Source organism: Diceros bicornis, chromosome 19 (assembly GCF_020826845.1).
Source record: "Diceros bicornis minor isolate mBicDic1 chromosome 19, mDicBic1.mat.cur, whole genome shotgun sequence".
Taxonomy (NCBI): Eukaryota; Metazoa; Chordata; class Mammalia; order Perissodactyla; family Rhinocerotidae; genus Diceros; species Diceros bicornis.
In genome coordinates, this window is record NC_080758.1 from 868,588 (window position 1) to 882,915 (window position 14,328).

Below are 14,328 nucleotides of genomic sequence, written 5' to 3' on the forward strand. Positions count from 1 at the left end.
CAGACCCCACGCGGAGCCTCCTGGGCAGGGTAAGTGTGGTGAGACCCCCGTCAAATGGGGAGGCACAGCCCTGCTCTCAAGGCCCTGCATGGTGGGGAGACCACCCTGGCGGACCCCAAGTCCACTTGGAGACAGCAGGGGCCCCGGACCCCAGACCCCACGTGAGAGGGGATATGGCCTTCTGAGGAGGGAAACACCTCCTTCCCTTCCAAGTCTGATGGGGCGACAAAGTCAGGAACATCCAGGTCTGATGAGGGAGGCACAGCCCTGCCCGCAGAGCCTCGTGGGCCGGCAGAAAATGCCAGGCCTGTCTTCCCTGCCCCGGGTCCCACAGTGGCCCCTGCCCCGCAGGCCGGCAGAGGCTGGTGCCCTGCCGTTCTACCTGGTTTCTCTCTCCCTCCAGCAGACGCCCTGGTGCAGCTCTGCCTCTCTAGGTCTGGGGTGGGCTGAGCAGGCGCCTTCCCCCCGGGGCCCCTCAGTGGGTGCTGCTCCTCGCCGGGCACTCCTGGGGGAGGTCACAGCTGTGTCACCTCTCACTTGCCACACTCAGGCTGGGGGCACCGGGCACTGGGGCCCCGTGTATACTCCCAGCAGATGACCTGCCCTCAGAGGTCAGAGGGAACCCAGGAGGGTGGCAGGCAAGCTTCAGGTAAAGCTAGAGAGTGTGAGGTCAGATGTGAGGAGGAACTTCCCAGCCACATAGAGAGAAACATGAGATGCTGAGGATTACTTCCTCCCCCCAGAGACTTACCCTCACCCCACTTTGACCCACCAAGAGGGGGCGGGTCCTGGTTTGGGACCAAGGCAACTCGGGGCTCAGGGCCTGGGCTCCCCCCGTGGGAGGGGGTGGGCTCCAGGGCTTTCCCCAGTGGCCTCTGGCTGCTCCTGCCCTCGGAGTTACTCTTCAAATCCTCAACTGCAGAGAGATCCGAGGGGCTGTCAGGACCCCACCGCCCAGGGTGGGAGCAGAGGCCTGGGGGTCATGGGGGGCCTGCACACACAACCCTCCCCACAAGGGCACATTGCAGGCTCTGTGGGTCCCCCGGCCCCCTGGGAGGCAAGCAGGGGTGTCAGGAGCTGTAAGCAAGGTTCCTGGGCGGCTGCATGGGGAGCCAGCACTCGAACCCAGGCCTGGGGCTCCCAGCCCAGAGTTCAGCTCTGGCCTCCTTCCCACACACACTCACCCCCAGAGGCTGGAATTCCGTGTGGGGACAGCAGACTTACTCACAAACTCCCTCCGAGCCAACAGGACATTCCCAGAGCTGGTGAGCTCGAAGATCTGCACGCTGTACCCCTTGGAGGGGCTCAGGCCGCCCACTGTGGCCTTGGGAGTCTTGGTGGTCAGCATCACCTCCTGCTCTGGGTCCCCTGGCGTGGGGGTGGGGAGAGCTGTCGAGGCCGCCAAGGTGGGCGGGTGCATGTATTCGTGTGTGTAAGTGCACGTGTGTATGTGCACATGTGTGTGTGTACACGGGTTGTGTGCCCTCTTGGGTACTGTGTGTGCATGCGTGCATGCAGGTGTGCACGCATGTGTGTCAGGGAGAGGTCAAATCCTCCAGGCTCCTCCTCTTCCCCGCCCCTGGCTCCTCCCCTCAGGGCAGAGTGGGGGGTCTCTGCCCCTCTCCGCAGCATCTGATGGGAGGGCCTGTGCTCCTGGGTAATAAATTGAGAGAGAACGTACCTCCAGCAAAACAATAACAACAAAACAATAACACGTCCTTTACAAAGCCTCCCCACAGGGGTTTATCCATGAGGAGAACCCATAAACCCCCCAAGTGCTCCGCACAACAGCCTCGGGACACGATGCAGGTGTGAAGGTGGAGAGAGAGGATGACCGGAGGGACCTGGGCCCCCCGCCCTGTGCACAGGGCTGAAGAGCATGACGCCAGCGAGCGTCTAACTTCGTGAGTCCAAGCTCGGGGGCTGGGTTTCAAGCAGTAAAGACAAACAGATGATTCCAAAGGGGACATGGTCATACTCTCAGAGGACGTGGCCCAGGAACAGAGCCGGAGAGACCGCGCTCAGACATCAGGAAGCACTCGGCGACTCTTGGGTCCCAGACGCTACAAAGGGGAATGAGGAGGAAGGACCTGGCTCCTGCACCTGGAGAGGAAGCCGACCTTGCCCGTCCTGTTGACAGATGGCCCCCAGACCCGGGTCCCGCCCCGCGCTGTGGAGGTGGGACAGGTGCCGGGGGGTGGGGGGGGGAGTCATAGGAGTCACTAGACAGGCGTTTCGTGGTCATTGTGATTAATGGCTAACTTCTACTGAGCATTCACTGTGTGCCTGGCAGCCACCCGGGCACTTCACATGCATCGAGCTGCGAGATCTTCGCAAACCCATTACCCCACTTTGTAGATGGGAAAACTGAGGCTCCAAAGACCAAGTCACACAGTCACTCAGTGGTGGAATCAGGATTTAAACCAGGTCTGTCAGATTCCTGAGCCCGCCTCCACAGATGTGAGATTAACAAGCGACAGATGACAGGAGTCACATCCGTGTCTGCCCACACACACACACGTGCTCACACATGCACACATGCACACGCACACACACGTGTGCACACACTCACGCACGTGCACACACACACACACATGCGCTCACACACATACGCTCACATGTGCTCACACACACTGCCCCGCTCCGTGCCCACCCATGTCACTGGCCTCGGGGACTAGGGACCCCTGACTCCTTAGCATCAGCTTTGCTCACAATTGCCGTACCAAAGGCCTGTCGTTTCTTTCTTCTGACCCCTCTCCGGTCCCCCCACAGCCCTTCCTGTCCCCACACTTGTCCCTCGCCTGCCCCCTACCTGCTGTGTGCCGGTGGCTGGCTTCACGCAGTCAGAGCTCCGCACACAAGAACAAAGTCCTAATCCCATATGCCCCCACACTCTTACAGGCTTGTTATTTTTAACAGAAGCTAAGCATTTTTTAAAGACAGAACATTAAATAGATCACAAGTGAGCAGCTTTAATGCGTTAGCTCAACAAGCACTGACCGAGGCTGCCTTTGCTCATGCCTGACGATCTCGGCAAACACCGGTTCTACGGGGCGTCTGCCCATCCATCCACACCAGTGCAGAGACAACATGCAATGGCAGCGGCCAGGCTTCTACTCTGGGGCTGGTGGACTAGGTGCGTCAGACAACTCTCCTGCTGAGAGTTAGGAAAACTGGATAGAATTCTTTTTAAGAATCTGTTTGAATGCCAAGAGCTAACAAGGCAGAAGAATTGCAAGGCCATGATGCAAAACCCAGAGAAGTCAGCCCAGCCACTGTTGCACTTACACCAGGAGTGTGTTATAGACTGAATGCTTGCATCCTCCAAATTCACTTGTTGACATCCTAGGCCCTGCAGTGATGGTGTTAGGGGGTGGGGCCTTTGGGAGGTGATTAGGTCATGAGGGTAGAGCCCCCAGGATGGGACTAGTGCCCTTCTGAAGAGGCCCCCTCCACCATGTGAGGACACAGCGAGAAGACGGCCCTCACCAAGAACATGACTGTGCTGGCACCCTGACCTCGGGCTTCCAGCCTCCCAAACTGTGAGAAATAAATGTTCTTTAAGCCACCCAGTCTGTAGTAATTTGTTAGAGCAGCCCAAATGGACTAAGACAGGCTGGCTGCAAGAGAGGCCGAGTGGGCTTGAGGGGCTTGAGGGACACGAACAGGAGTCCAGGGCCCTCTGAGGAAGCGAATCCTTGGCACATTCCCCCAATTCTTTGGGTTGAGACCCTGAGGAGCTACCCCTAGGAGCAAGCGTTAACAGGGAGAGACTGGAGCTTGAAGGGACTGAAGCCCAAAGTCAAATAATCCTCACTTGTAAAACTGAATGAAGATGACCCAAAACTGCTAGTTCACATTTGTCAGAAGCAAACACAAATTGTATCTGAAGGAAAACAACATCACACAAGGCCATGAATTATTTCTGAAAGTTTTCACAATGTCTGGCCCTCAGGGAAAAGTAACCAGGCATACAAAGGAGCAAGTCCAGATGACTGAAAGTTAAGAGAAACAACAGACAACACAAAGAGACTCATGGGTTTGCCAGATAATGGAGTTGTGACTTTAAAATAACCATGCTAACCAGTTTGAGGATTTAAAAGACAAGCCTATGAATTGGGTATCAGAAACAATAAAAAAGAAATTCTGGAATGGAAAAACCAGATGGAAATTTCCAAATGGAAATTGTAGAATGGAAAAACACAAAAACTGAAGTTAGGAATTCAAAGGATGACTTAGCTTCTAATACACAAATGAAGAGATAAATAGTGGAAGCTAGGTCAGAATAAAAGGCACAGAATTTGGCTGGCCCTGTGGCTTGGCGGTTGAGTGTGCGTGCTCCGCTGCTGGCAGCCTGGGTTCGGATCCCGGGCACGCACCGACTCACCACTTCTCTGGCCATGCTGAGGCCGCGTCCCACATACAGCAACTAGAAGGATGTGCAACTATGACATACAACTATCTACTGGGGCTTTGGGGGAAAAAAAGGAGGAAGATTGGCAATGGATGTTAGCTCAGAGCTGGTCTTCCTCAGCAAAAAGAGGAGGATTAGCATGGATGTTAGCTCAGGGCTGATCTTCCTCTCACACACACACAAAAAAAGGCACAGAATTAAGAATAAAGAGAATGAAAATACAGAAGAAAGAATAAGAGGCTGCATACACTGAGAGGATCTACATGTGTGTAATTAGAGCCCCACCAAGAGAAGAGAGAGAAAATGGGACACAAGCAATATTTGAAGACATATGGCTAAAGAATTTTCCAAAACTGTAAAAGATTAAGACACAGATTCAAGAAGTCCTATGAATCTGAAGCAAGATAAAGAGATCCACGCCTATGAACATCAGATTAAATGTGCTGAAAACTAAAACAGAAAAAAAAATCTTAAAAGCAATCAGGAAAAAAAGAAAGTGAGACATTACATCCAATGGAGCAATGATTGGATTGACAACTCAGTTCTCAAAAAAACAAAAACAGAAACCAAAAGACAATAAAAAGTTTCTTCATGGTGCTGAAAGAAAGTGCCGATTCTAAATTTTACACCCAGAAAAAACATCCTTCAAGGATGAAGGTGGAATAAAGATATTTTCAGACAAAAAACAAAACAAAAAAACCCCTCAAAACAGAGGATTTGCAACCAGCATACCTATACGAGAGGAAACACCACAAAGTATTTTCAGGCAGAAGAAAAACAATCCCAGATCAGGAGACTCCGGAAGGAACAGAAAACAATGAAAGGGTAAACACGTGAGTTGGTCTATATTAATACAGAGTAGACACAACTACAAGAATGAAAATGTGTTTTGAGATTTGATGTCGATGTAGAATTGACACGCACGAGAGGGGGACGAACACAGCTGTGACGTTCTAGGTCTCGGCACCACCTGGGGGGGAGACGTAGCTGTCATGTGTATCATGTGTTGATCAGTTAACGTGCGTGCTGCGGTCTCGGGGGTCACTGCAGCAGCAAAGGAACACGCGACCCTCGAGCAGACTGGGGACATGGAATAAGAAACAGTGCTCAGTCATCTCACACCTGCTGATCAACCTTAACCTCACACAAAAAGATTCACCAGCCATCGTGCACCTCCAGTTGTGGCATAATAGGAATGACACAGAACCACTGAAAAAGAATTATTTTTAACAAAATATAAGCAAACCTGACTCTGACCAAACTTCTGGGACCTAACTGTCAATCTACAGGACATGCCAGGAGAGAGGAGCAATCCCAGTGGCACCACAGGGACACCATCAGCAAAATGCAGAACGTGGGAAATTCCACAGACAGACCATCCTCCTCCTCGACAAACAAAGTCAAGGAGAAGGGGGAGAGGGGAAACTGTTTCAGATGAAACAGTTTCAATTAAAAATGTTTCAATTAAAAGGCAAAGATGGTCACATTGGATAAAAACAATACCAAGACAAGAGAACCAGACGGTGTGCTGACTCTGTTGGGATCCTCATTCAAAGAAGTCAATTGTAAAGGCTATTTATCAGACAAGCTGGAAGGTTTGAAATACTTTCATTTCTTAGGCATAATAGTGGTACTGGAGCTATTGTTGAGTCCTTCCTTTTAAAGAAGCACACTGAAATATTTACAGACAGAAGTATATGATGTCTGAGATTTGCTCAAAGCTAATTCAATATATGGAAAAGGTTAGAGAGACAGGAAACAATATCGGCCATATGTTGATACTGTTGAAGCTAAATCCTGGGAACCCAAGGTTTCATTATACTCTGCTCTCTTCCTTTGCATGTGTTTAAATTTTTACATAAAAATTCAGTTCCAAATAAGACAACAAAGGAGAAGAAAAAATTATAACAGGTGTAACAAAAAGAAAAAAGATAGGAAGATGGCAGATTTAAACCCAAATATAATTAGTAATTTCATTCAGTGTAAATGGAAAAAATGTTTCAATTAAAAGGCAAAGATGGTCACACTGGATAAAAACAATACCAATTATGTGCTCCTTGGAAGATGCATCTTCCAAGGAAAACGAAAGGCTAGAGAAAGGCCGAGTCAGTGAATGGGAAAGACATTTAGTGCAAACACAAGCTGGGGAGCAATACTGATCCACACAAAGTAGGATATGAGGAGACCTGACTAGGGGAGTAACGAGGAACACTCCACGAGGAAAACGCTCAGTCCACCAGGATGATATGATAATTCTAAATCTGTACGCACCTAATAACAGAGCCTCGACACATAAAACGAAGACTGGCAAGGCACCCAGAGAAAGACATACCTACAGAATCATAGTGGGGGATTTAAAATATTTCTCTGAGTAACTAATAAGTAGACAAAAAAATTAATAAAAATACAAAATATTTGAAAAATAAGGTAGATAAATTTGGCTTCATTAAAATACTAGAAAACTGCACCCAAGGCGAGAAGGGGGTTATCTTGGGCGCAGAGAGCGGCGGAGGCCGGAAAGGGCCTGAGGGGCTGGGATGTGCTTCTTTACACGCTGGGAGGTGAGCCCGGGTTTGCACTCGCAGGGTGCTGGCTCCTGTGTTTACACACTCGTGTTTGTGGGCTTTTATGTAGGTTTGTAATCTGGCAGCCGTGGTCAGTCTGCAGGGCTCTGTGGTTGGGCCTGTGCTCATCCTGCTCAAGCCCCTCGGCCTCCCTCCTGCAAACCGCGGGGTGAATATTGTGCATCAGACGCCCGATCAGTGGTCGCCGGCACACAGAATCCCGGAAGGGCTCTTAGCTCCAGGAGGGATTCACTGTGCCTTCAGAAGACGTCGATTGGTCGCCTTCTGCATGTGCTCGATGGGGGGACTCAGGAGTGGGAATTTTAAGGGCCTCCATCCCCATGTTAGTGGGGCAGACGGACAGGAGGGAAAGCAGAATCACAGGGGCATGTGGGAGCTGAGACACAGGAGCCAGCACAGGGACCGCTCTGCCGACCACTGTCACTGGCGGCCCTCACGGGGGTCGGGGGGGGGAGGCCCCTTACCTGCCACGGGCTTCACCTGCACCAGGTAGCCAAGGCTGCTCCCCTCTGATGCCCTCCACTTCATCTGCAGCTGGTCCTCAGGCAGCACGGCCAGCCTCAGGCGGCCACTCACTGCAGAGACAGGACGGGGTGGTCAGGACTGACCCCAGTGACCACCCCAACCAGCTCTGGGGCAGGGGGACCCGCCCTGAGAGGTGTGAGGGGGCTCGGCCCCATCTGGGTTCTGAGGAGGTTGTGGCCCCACTGGGGGGACTTGAGAAGAGGTGGCCCTGCCCTGGGCTGGAGGAGCACTTGGACCTCCTTAGGGGTCTGAGGCGCCAGGGCCGCCTGATAGCTCCAGTGAGGAGACCACCCCACCCAGGGAGGCCCCTGCCAGGCTCTCCTAGGGGTGTCGCCTGCCCCTGCCCAGTAAGGCTCAGGCCGGCATCTGAGGCTGCCCGGTCGGCAACCACAGGCACTGAATCAATGCAGCAGCTGCCAGCCTGCCCGGGGTCTGGAGCCGCCCTGGGGTCCCATCCCAGCAGCCGGAGACGCAGCTGTGCAGCTACAGACCCCCAGCTGCCAAGGTCACAGCCAGGTTCACACCTTCTGGGGTGGGGTGCCCCGTGGGGTGGGGTGCTGGCCGTCCTGGGAGGAGGGGCAATGGAGGCCTGAGCTTGAGGTCGGGCACAGCCTGACCTCCTGGGGAAGCTTCCGGGATCCCCGTGGTGGGGGTGGCTATTTTTGGAAAATGAAGACAGAGATGGGCTTCTTGTGGCTGCCCCACTGACTGCTGGGGCTGGGGCGGGGGCTGGGGGCGCCCAGGGCAGACACAATGACCGCTTCAGAGCAGGAAGCAGCTGAGCTGGGTCTCCGGATGGGACCGCTGCTCCCGGAAGCACCCAGTTGAAAGGCAGCAATGTCTTGGGGGTGGGGGCTTTGAAAAGCCACTTGTGAGCAGGGGCCCGGCTCCTGCTCATGAAGAGCCCTCTGTGTCTCACGGTGCCTCTGTCACGCTGGGGGAGGCATCCGGGCTGCCTTCGGGGGTCTGCACGTCAGGGGCCTCGGCAGGGTGTAGGACAGCCAGCCAGTGGGAAGCACCCCCCTCCCCAGGACCATTCTCGGGGAGGTCAGCCCACACATTGGGGCACCCGCCTACTCCAGTCCTCAGGGACGTGAGACAGGGGGTCTGCCCAGAGCGGGCAAGGACCTCGTAGGAGCTGCGTCCTGAACTCGAGTTGTCTGTGTGATCGCTTAGGGACTTAGCCCCATCTGGTGATCCTGTCAGACCCCCAGGGACTGAGGGACCCGCCCAGGCGGCAGTCACCAAAGGCATGCAAAACCAAAACCAAGAAGACGTGCCACAAAGTAAGAGAGCAGCCAGCAGACCTGCGGCTCCACACTGGGTCTGGCCACGCGGTGTGCCCCCAGCGCTCTGCACACGGCACGGGGCGAGAAGAGGCTTTTTTTTTTTTTTTTTAATTTTATTTATTTATTTATTTTTCCCCCAAAGCCCCAGAAGATAGTTGTATGTCATAGTTGCACATCCTTCTAGTTGCTGTATGTGGGATGCGGCCTCAGCATAGCCAGAGAAGCGGTGCGTCGGTGCGCGCCCGGGATCCGAACCCGGGCCGCCAGCAGCAGAGCCCGCGCACTTAACCACTAAGCCATGGGGCCAGCCCCAGAAGAGGCGTTTTTAACAGAAACCGTGAGTCAGCCACAGAGAAGTCAGACCTCGGCAGTGACCCAAAAGCACAGCTTAAAACAGCGATGAGGTGCCTTCTCCCACCCTCATAGGACTCAGCAGGAGCAGGACCCGAGTGCTGGCCGTGTGGGCGGAGCCTCAGAGCGTCCCCCTAGGCCGCAGATGCCCGCCTTCCCAGGATCGTCCAGGCCAGCGCCCTTCAGGAGAGAAGCTTGGCAAAGACGCCCACCAGCGTCGCTGGCAGTGTCTCTTCTGACGTATTACCGACGACACGGAGATGAACGTGACCCGAAAGGAAAACGCCGTAAATGCCCACCGGGGAGCAAGCAGACTACCAAGAGGCGTGGCCTGGAGCGTGACACCACGTGTGAGGCAGCATGCGAGTGCCATGCGAGGAGAAAAGCTGTTTAAGAGCGCATGCTCTGCACGCCTCAAACAAGCTGGAAAGTGCTAGAAGCCAAGAGCCCACATTCGCGGTGCTTTCCTCTGGGGAGGGGACTAGGGGAAGGGGATTTTCACTTTTTACTCCAGATTTGTGCTGTTTGAAAATTTTACATCGAAAAGGCATCCATGGAATAATTCAAAACACAACGTTAACATGACAGAATTAAACACACAGTGTGTTAATAATGTAAAAAAACCGACCAGAAAACACACGAAAGCGTTCCCAAGCAAGGGGAGAGACCATGAGGCCGAAGGTCAAAGTGCAGGCTGAGCATGAGGCTTCGGGCAGAAGGACACAGACGACCTCTCGGGTCGTCCAGTCTTCACTCGTTGAGCACATTTTCTATAGGGAACAGCAACCCCTGGGGAGGGTCGGGAGCAGGGACGGGAGGCTCGCCTGCAATAGGGCCTCTGCCCTGGGCAGGTATGGCCGCAGTGGGCGGCTGTGGGGGCAGCGGGGGCCACAGTCCCCAGGAAGCCCCCGACTCCATGTCCTCACCTTTTCCCTGGCCGAGTCCCAGGGTGATACTCAGCCACAGGCAGAGGCAGACCCTGAGGTAGGGGCGCCCCCGGGCGCTCATGGTGCTCAGCCTGCAGAAGGAGGAGAGGCCACTCAGCCATCTGTCCATCAGTCCATCCCCTCCTGACTGCAAAGCCACAGCTTCTCCGTCCATGCCCTTGTGTGCCGAGCTGAGCCCACGCCGGGCACCCACACACACATGTGCGGAGACCCCGAGGCCCAAAGTGCTCACCTAGGCAACACTGCACCCCACAGCCGCCCCTGCCCGCCTGTCCCCAGCAGGCAGGCATCCTGCAGGACCTGACCACGAGCTTCCCAGAGCAAGAGGTCAGCTGCCCGTCCCTTGATACGTCTTGCCCAGTCACAGCCTCTGGTCCTGCATCCCACCCTTGGGACATGCCCACCCTCCATAGGCCAGCATGGGGCCTTGACCACTGCTCTGGTCACTCACTCGCCATTAGACCAGACTGCGACGGCCGCTGTGAGGGCTGAGGAGCTTGGGGAGGAAACTGAGGCCGGGTAGGGGTGGGGCGGGCCCTGCCTGCAGCCCGGAGCAGCTCAGAGCTGGGAACTAGGACCCCAGTTTGAGCAGAACCCCTCGGGGGCGGCACAGCTGCCCCTCTGCCGGCCCCCGGAGGGGGTGTCCTGGCTGAGGACTGGCCCCAGAGCTGGCCCCTCAGGGGGAGGGGGAGGTCCATGGAGATGGGGTTGGGGTCCCGGGGGAACCCTCTGAGGGCACCCCTCCCACCTCGAGCTGCACACAGCCGGGGGGCGGGGGCGGCCTCTGGGCCTCTGCTGACAGTGCAGAGGGGACACGAGCGCAGGTTCGCAGGTCCCCGGCCACCCTCAACCCAGCACACCCGGGGCAGGCAGTGGCCGGGGACAGGCCTGTTGCCTGACTGCTGAGCTTGTGGGGGTCCTGGGGCTGTGGAGGGGCTAAAGGGCGATGGATGGGTAACCTGGGCACCGCACGTCCCTGGACCCTCCTGACCCGCATTCTGAAGCCAGACCCCCTCCCCTCCCCAGAAACCTGGCCTGACTCAGTGGGACCCTACCAGGGCACAGAAGACGTGGCTGTCAACAGGAACTCTCTGTACGGCATCTGCCCAGACCTGGGTGCATCCCCTGCTGGCCTCTCCATGTCCACCCAGCCCCCCGGAGAGTCACTCACCTGCTCCTGTCCAAGGACAGCGTCCCTCGCTCCCCACCAGCTCCGGTTCACTCTGGTCCTGCTGCAGCCACAGGGAGGCCCGGCTTGTGAAGGCCCCTTTCCTCAACGTCACTGCCCCAGCCCCCACCTCCATCCCTCAGCCTCCTCCCCTCCCCTGGCTCTCCACCCTTCCCATCTGCTGCCCAGAAGCCAGGGGCACAGAGACCCCAGCGTGAAGGACTCCATCACACTGTGTGGCAGGGATCCCACCAGGGATCGGGGCTAGGGGTGGCGGTACGGCACCAACCAAACCCTTTCATCCCTCACCCACAGGGTCTGTCCCCAAGATGGGCTCAGGGGGATGGCACTTCAGGGACAAAGGCCACCACGTGTGGCCCTGGGCACCAAGCTGTGGGTGATGGGTACTGGGGTCCCTGGCAGCCTGAGGGGGTAGCCTGGAGCAGCACCTGGACCCTGGGGCCGCACCAGCCTCCACCACCCCACTCCCCCAGCTTCGTCCCCAGGACCCAGGACTCCAAACCGGAGCCATCCGTGCCTCTCCAGCAGTCTCCAGAGCCCAGGCCAACGCCCTCACCAGCCCCCACCCAGAAGTCTCCTCTGTAGCGGTCACTTCTCTACAATCCTCTCCAGTCTGTGAAGGTCAGTGAAGTGTGGCCCCTCCCCGTGCCCTCTCAGCCCACCCTGATGGCTCTGTGGCCTGGTCGACTAGGCTCCCACAGGCTGGCCCCAGGAACTGGTGCTTGGGCAGGGGCACCCACCGCAACCAGACCCCAGGACCTGCCCAACCTCAACTGGAACCTGCCCCTATGCTGGGACCTGCCCCCTGGGACCAGTTGACTCCGCCCCCACCAAACCCCCAGGACCCGCCCCTGCCCAGGCAGTGAAGGGGTGGGCGGAGCTGACCCCCAGGTGCTCCGGAGGCTGCTGGGGGCCCTCTGACCCTGCTCTGGGTCAGCTTCCCCAGGCAGACACACTCTTTGGGGGAAGTGGGCACAGCATGGGGCCTCGGGCTGCCAGCTGGAAGAGGAGACCGTAGTGGGCTGAGACTCAATATTCGCTGGAGGCTGGGAGGGGTGGGTGGGCCAGAGCAGCGGGAAGAGGCTTCCCTGACTCCCACAAGGGCTCTTGTCCCCCCCAACCCCCAGCCACAGGGCAGCGCTGCAGGACCCAGCCAGCTCCACCACTTCGTCCCTCCGGCCGGTCCACCACCTCGAAGGCTGCAAACGCTGCTGGGGGGGCCCAGGTCTCAGGCCTGGGCACGGAAACCAAGGTCAGCAAGGCAGCCTTGCCCCAAGCCCCTCAGAGTGCCTCCCCTGTCCTGCCTGCGTCTGTGCCCAGCCCCTCGCCCTGGCGGGTGGAGCTCCTGCGGCTGGAAAGGGCCTCAGACCTTCTGCCCCAAGAGAACCCCGAGGCACAACAAGCTCCCCGACTTGCCGTGTCCTGGGAGCTGCCCAACCTAAGGACCAGAGCCTGCAAGCCAGGACGCTGCAGGGCTGATGGATGCTGGGCGCTGGGAGAGTCCTGGGACCCGAGGCCCCAGTGGAGCCCGCAGACCCTGCAGACCCAAGCCGCGCCCAGCAGAGGGGGCCTGACCTGGCAGACGCAGACACTCACACTGGGCACACACGTCCGTCTGGGCTCACAGCCACTATGGACACGTGTGTGCACTCACACGCGTGCCACTGAGGCGCTGCCCTCCACGCATGCAAGCCAGTCAAGCCCTCAGCACTCCTAGCTGGACCCCGTGCGGACCCTTACCCAGGGGCCCACCCAGGGGCCCCTGCACCCAACTGGCACTCAGCGTCCGCGATGCCCCCACAGCCTCCAAGACCACCTAGCAGTGTGGGGGCTCGAGCTGCCCAGGGTCACAGCTGAGAAAGAACAGGACAGAGGCTGGCACTGGCCCCTGCTGAACAAGAGCCCTGTGTCCCTTCCAGAAGCGGCCCAGCAGCTGTGCCCCGGCTGGCTCCCGCCACCCCGTTCCAGAAAGGGGTGTGCACCCAGGCAGGGGTCCGGCCTTGACGTGTGTCTACTGGTCAGTGCCGGTGCCTCGGCCAGGGGGTCCGGGGCACACATGGCAGAGGCTGGCCAGGAGGCCCGAACTGGTGGACGTGCCGTTCGTGGATTAGCCTGGCCTCCTGGAGCTAGAGCCGGGGTGGCCTGCACAAAGGAGGCCAGGGAGTCGAGGGCAGCTTCACGGCACATGGTCCACTCTTGTACCCAGCTGGCCCGAGAGGCAGAGGCCCGCTGGCCAGCGGAGGTGGGTGGGGCCAATGGAGATTGGGCCAACAATAAATTCCAGGGCCGCCCCATCAGGACCCAGACCTGCCTCCCCACCTGGGACCCACTGCCTTCACCTGCCCAGGCTCGGCTCACCCGCCCCAAAGCGCTGCCCAGGGCAGGACAACCCACGGGGACGGCAGGAAGCACCTCCACCCAGCCACGTTTCACAGGACGCAGGCTCAGATGGAGAGCGCAGAGGCCAGGCTGCCCCACACACGGGGGCTTGGGGCGTCTCTACCTGGGGCCAGGCAAACCGCTCCGCTGGCCCACCGTTTACAGGAGCTGCCGTCCAGCGCAGGGTTCCTGGCATACACCCACTGAGACCTTTCTGCCCACCCACACTTACGCTGGAAACGGTCCCTCCGGGGCTCACCAGACCACTTGTGTTCCTATGAGCTTTACTGTGACACCAGTGTCCCCATACAGGAGGGGGAACTGGACACTCAGGCCCTTACACCTGATAAAGCCCAGAGAAGAGATCCCCGCACCTGTCCTGGGCCCCACCTCAGACAGCACCAGCAGAACAGCAAGGGCGTCTGTCCTCCGCCCGTGAGGGGTCTACCACATCCCAGCGTTCCAGAGGCAGGTATGGAGAGCAGACCTCCCTGTGGGCACATCCAAGAACTCAGAACACGGTCCTCGTGATCACTGCACTTGGCATGGAAGGGGGCTCCCGGGCAGACAGGGCGACTTCCTCCCAACTTCACGTGGCCTCCTGGACCAGAAAGGAGAAAACAGCCCGAGCGCCACTGAAGCCTCCAGC

The 14,328-nt window shown here is 57.4% G+C and overlaps 1 protein-coding gene across 1 annotated transcript in view; it reads right to left on the reverse strand.

Moving 5' to 3' along the window:
- Positions 1-11,415, reverse strand: part of COL20A1 (collagen type XX alpha 1 chain) — a 34,116-nt gene extending 22,701 nt beyond the window's left edge. Inside the window, exons 1-6 of the mRNA XM_058563401.1 lie at positions 11,283-11,415; positions 8,444-8,723; positions 7,885-8,090; positions 7,464-7,574; positions 1,225-1,368; positions 773-916 (exon numbers count right to left, since the gene is read on the reverse strand). Of these exons, the coding sequence (XP_058419384.1) occupies positions 773-916; positions 1,225-1,368; positions 7,464-7,574; positions 7,885-8,090; positions 8,444-8,723; positions 11,283-11,415 (1,018 nt within the window). The remainder of the gene's footprint in view (positions 1-772; positions 917-1,224; positions 1,369-7,463; positions 7,575-7,884; positions 8,091-8,443; positions 8,724-11,282) is intronic.
- Between the last annotated feature and the right edge of the window lie 2,913 nt (positions 11,416-14,328).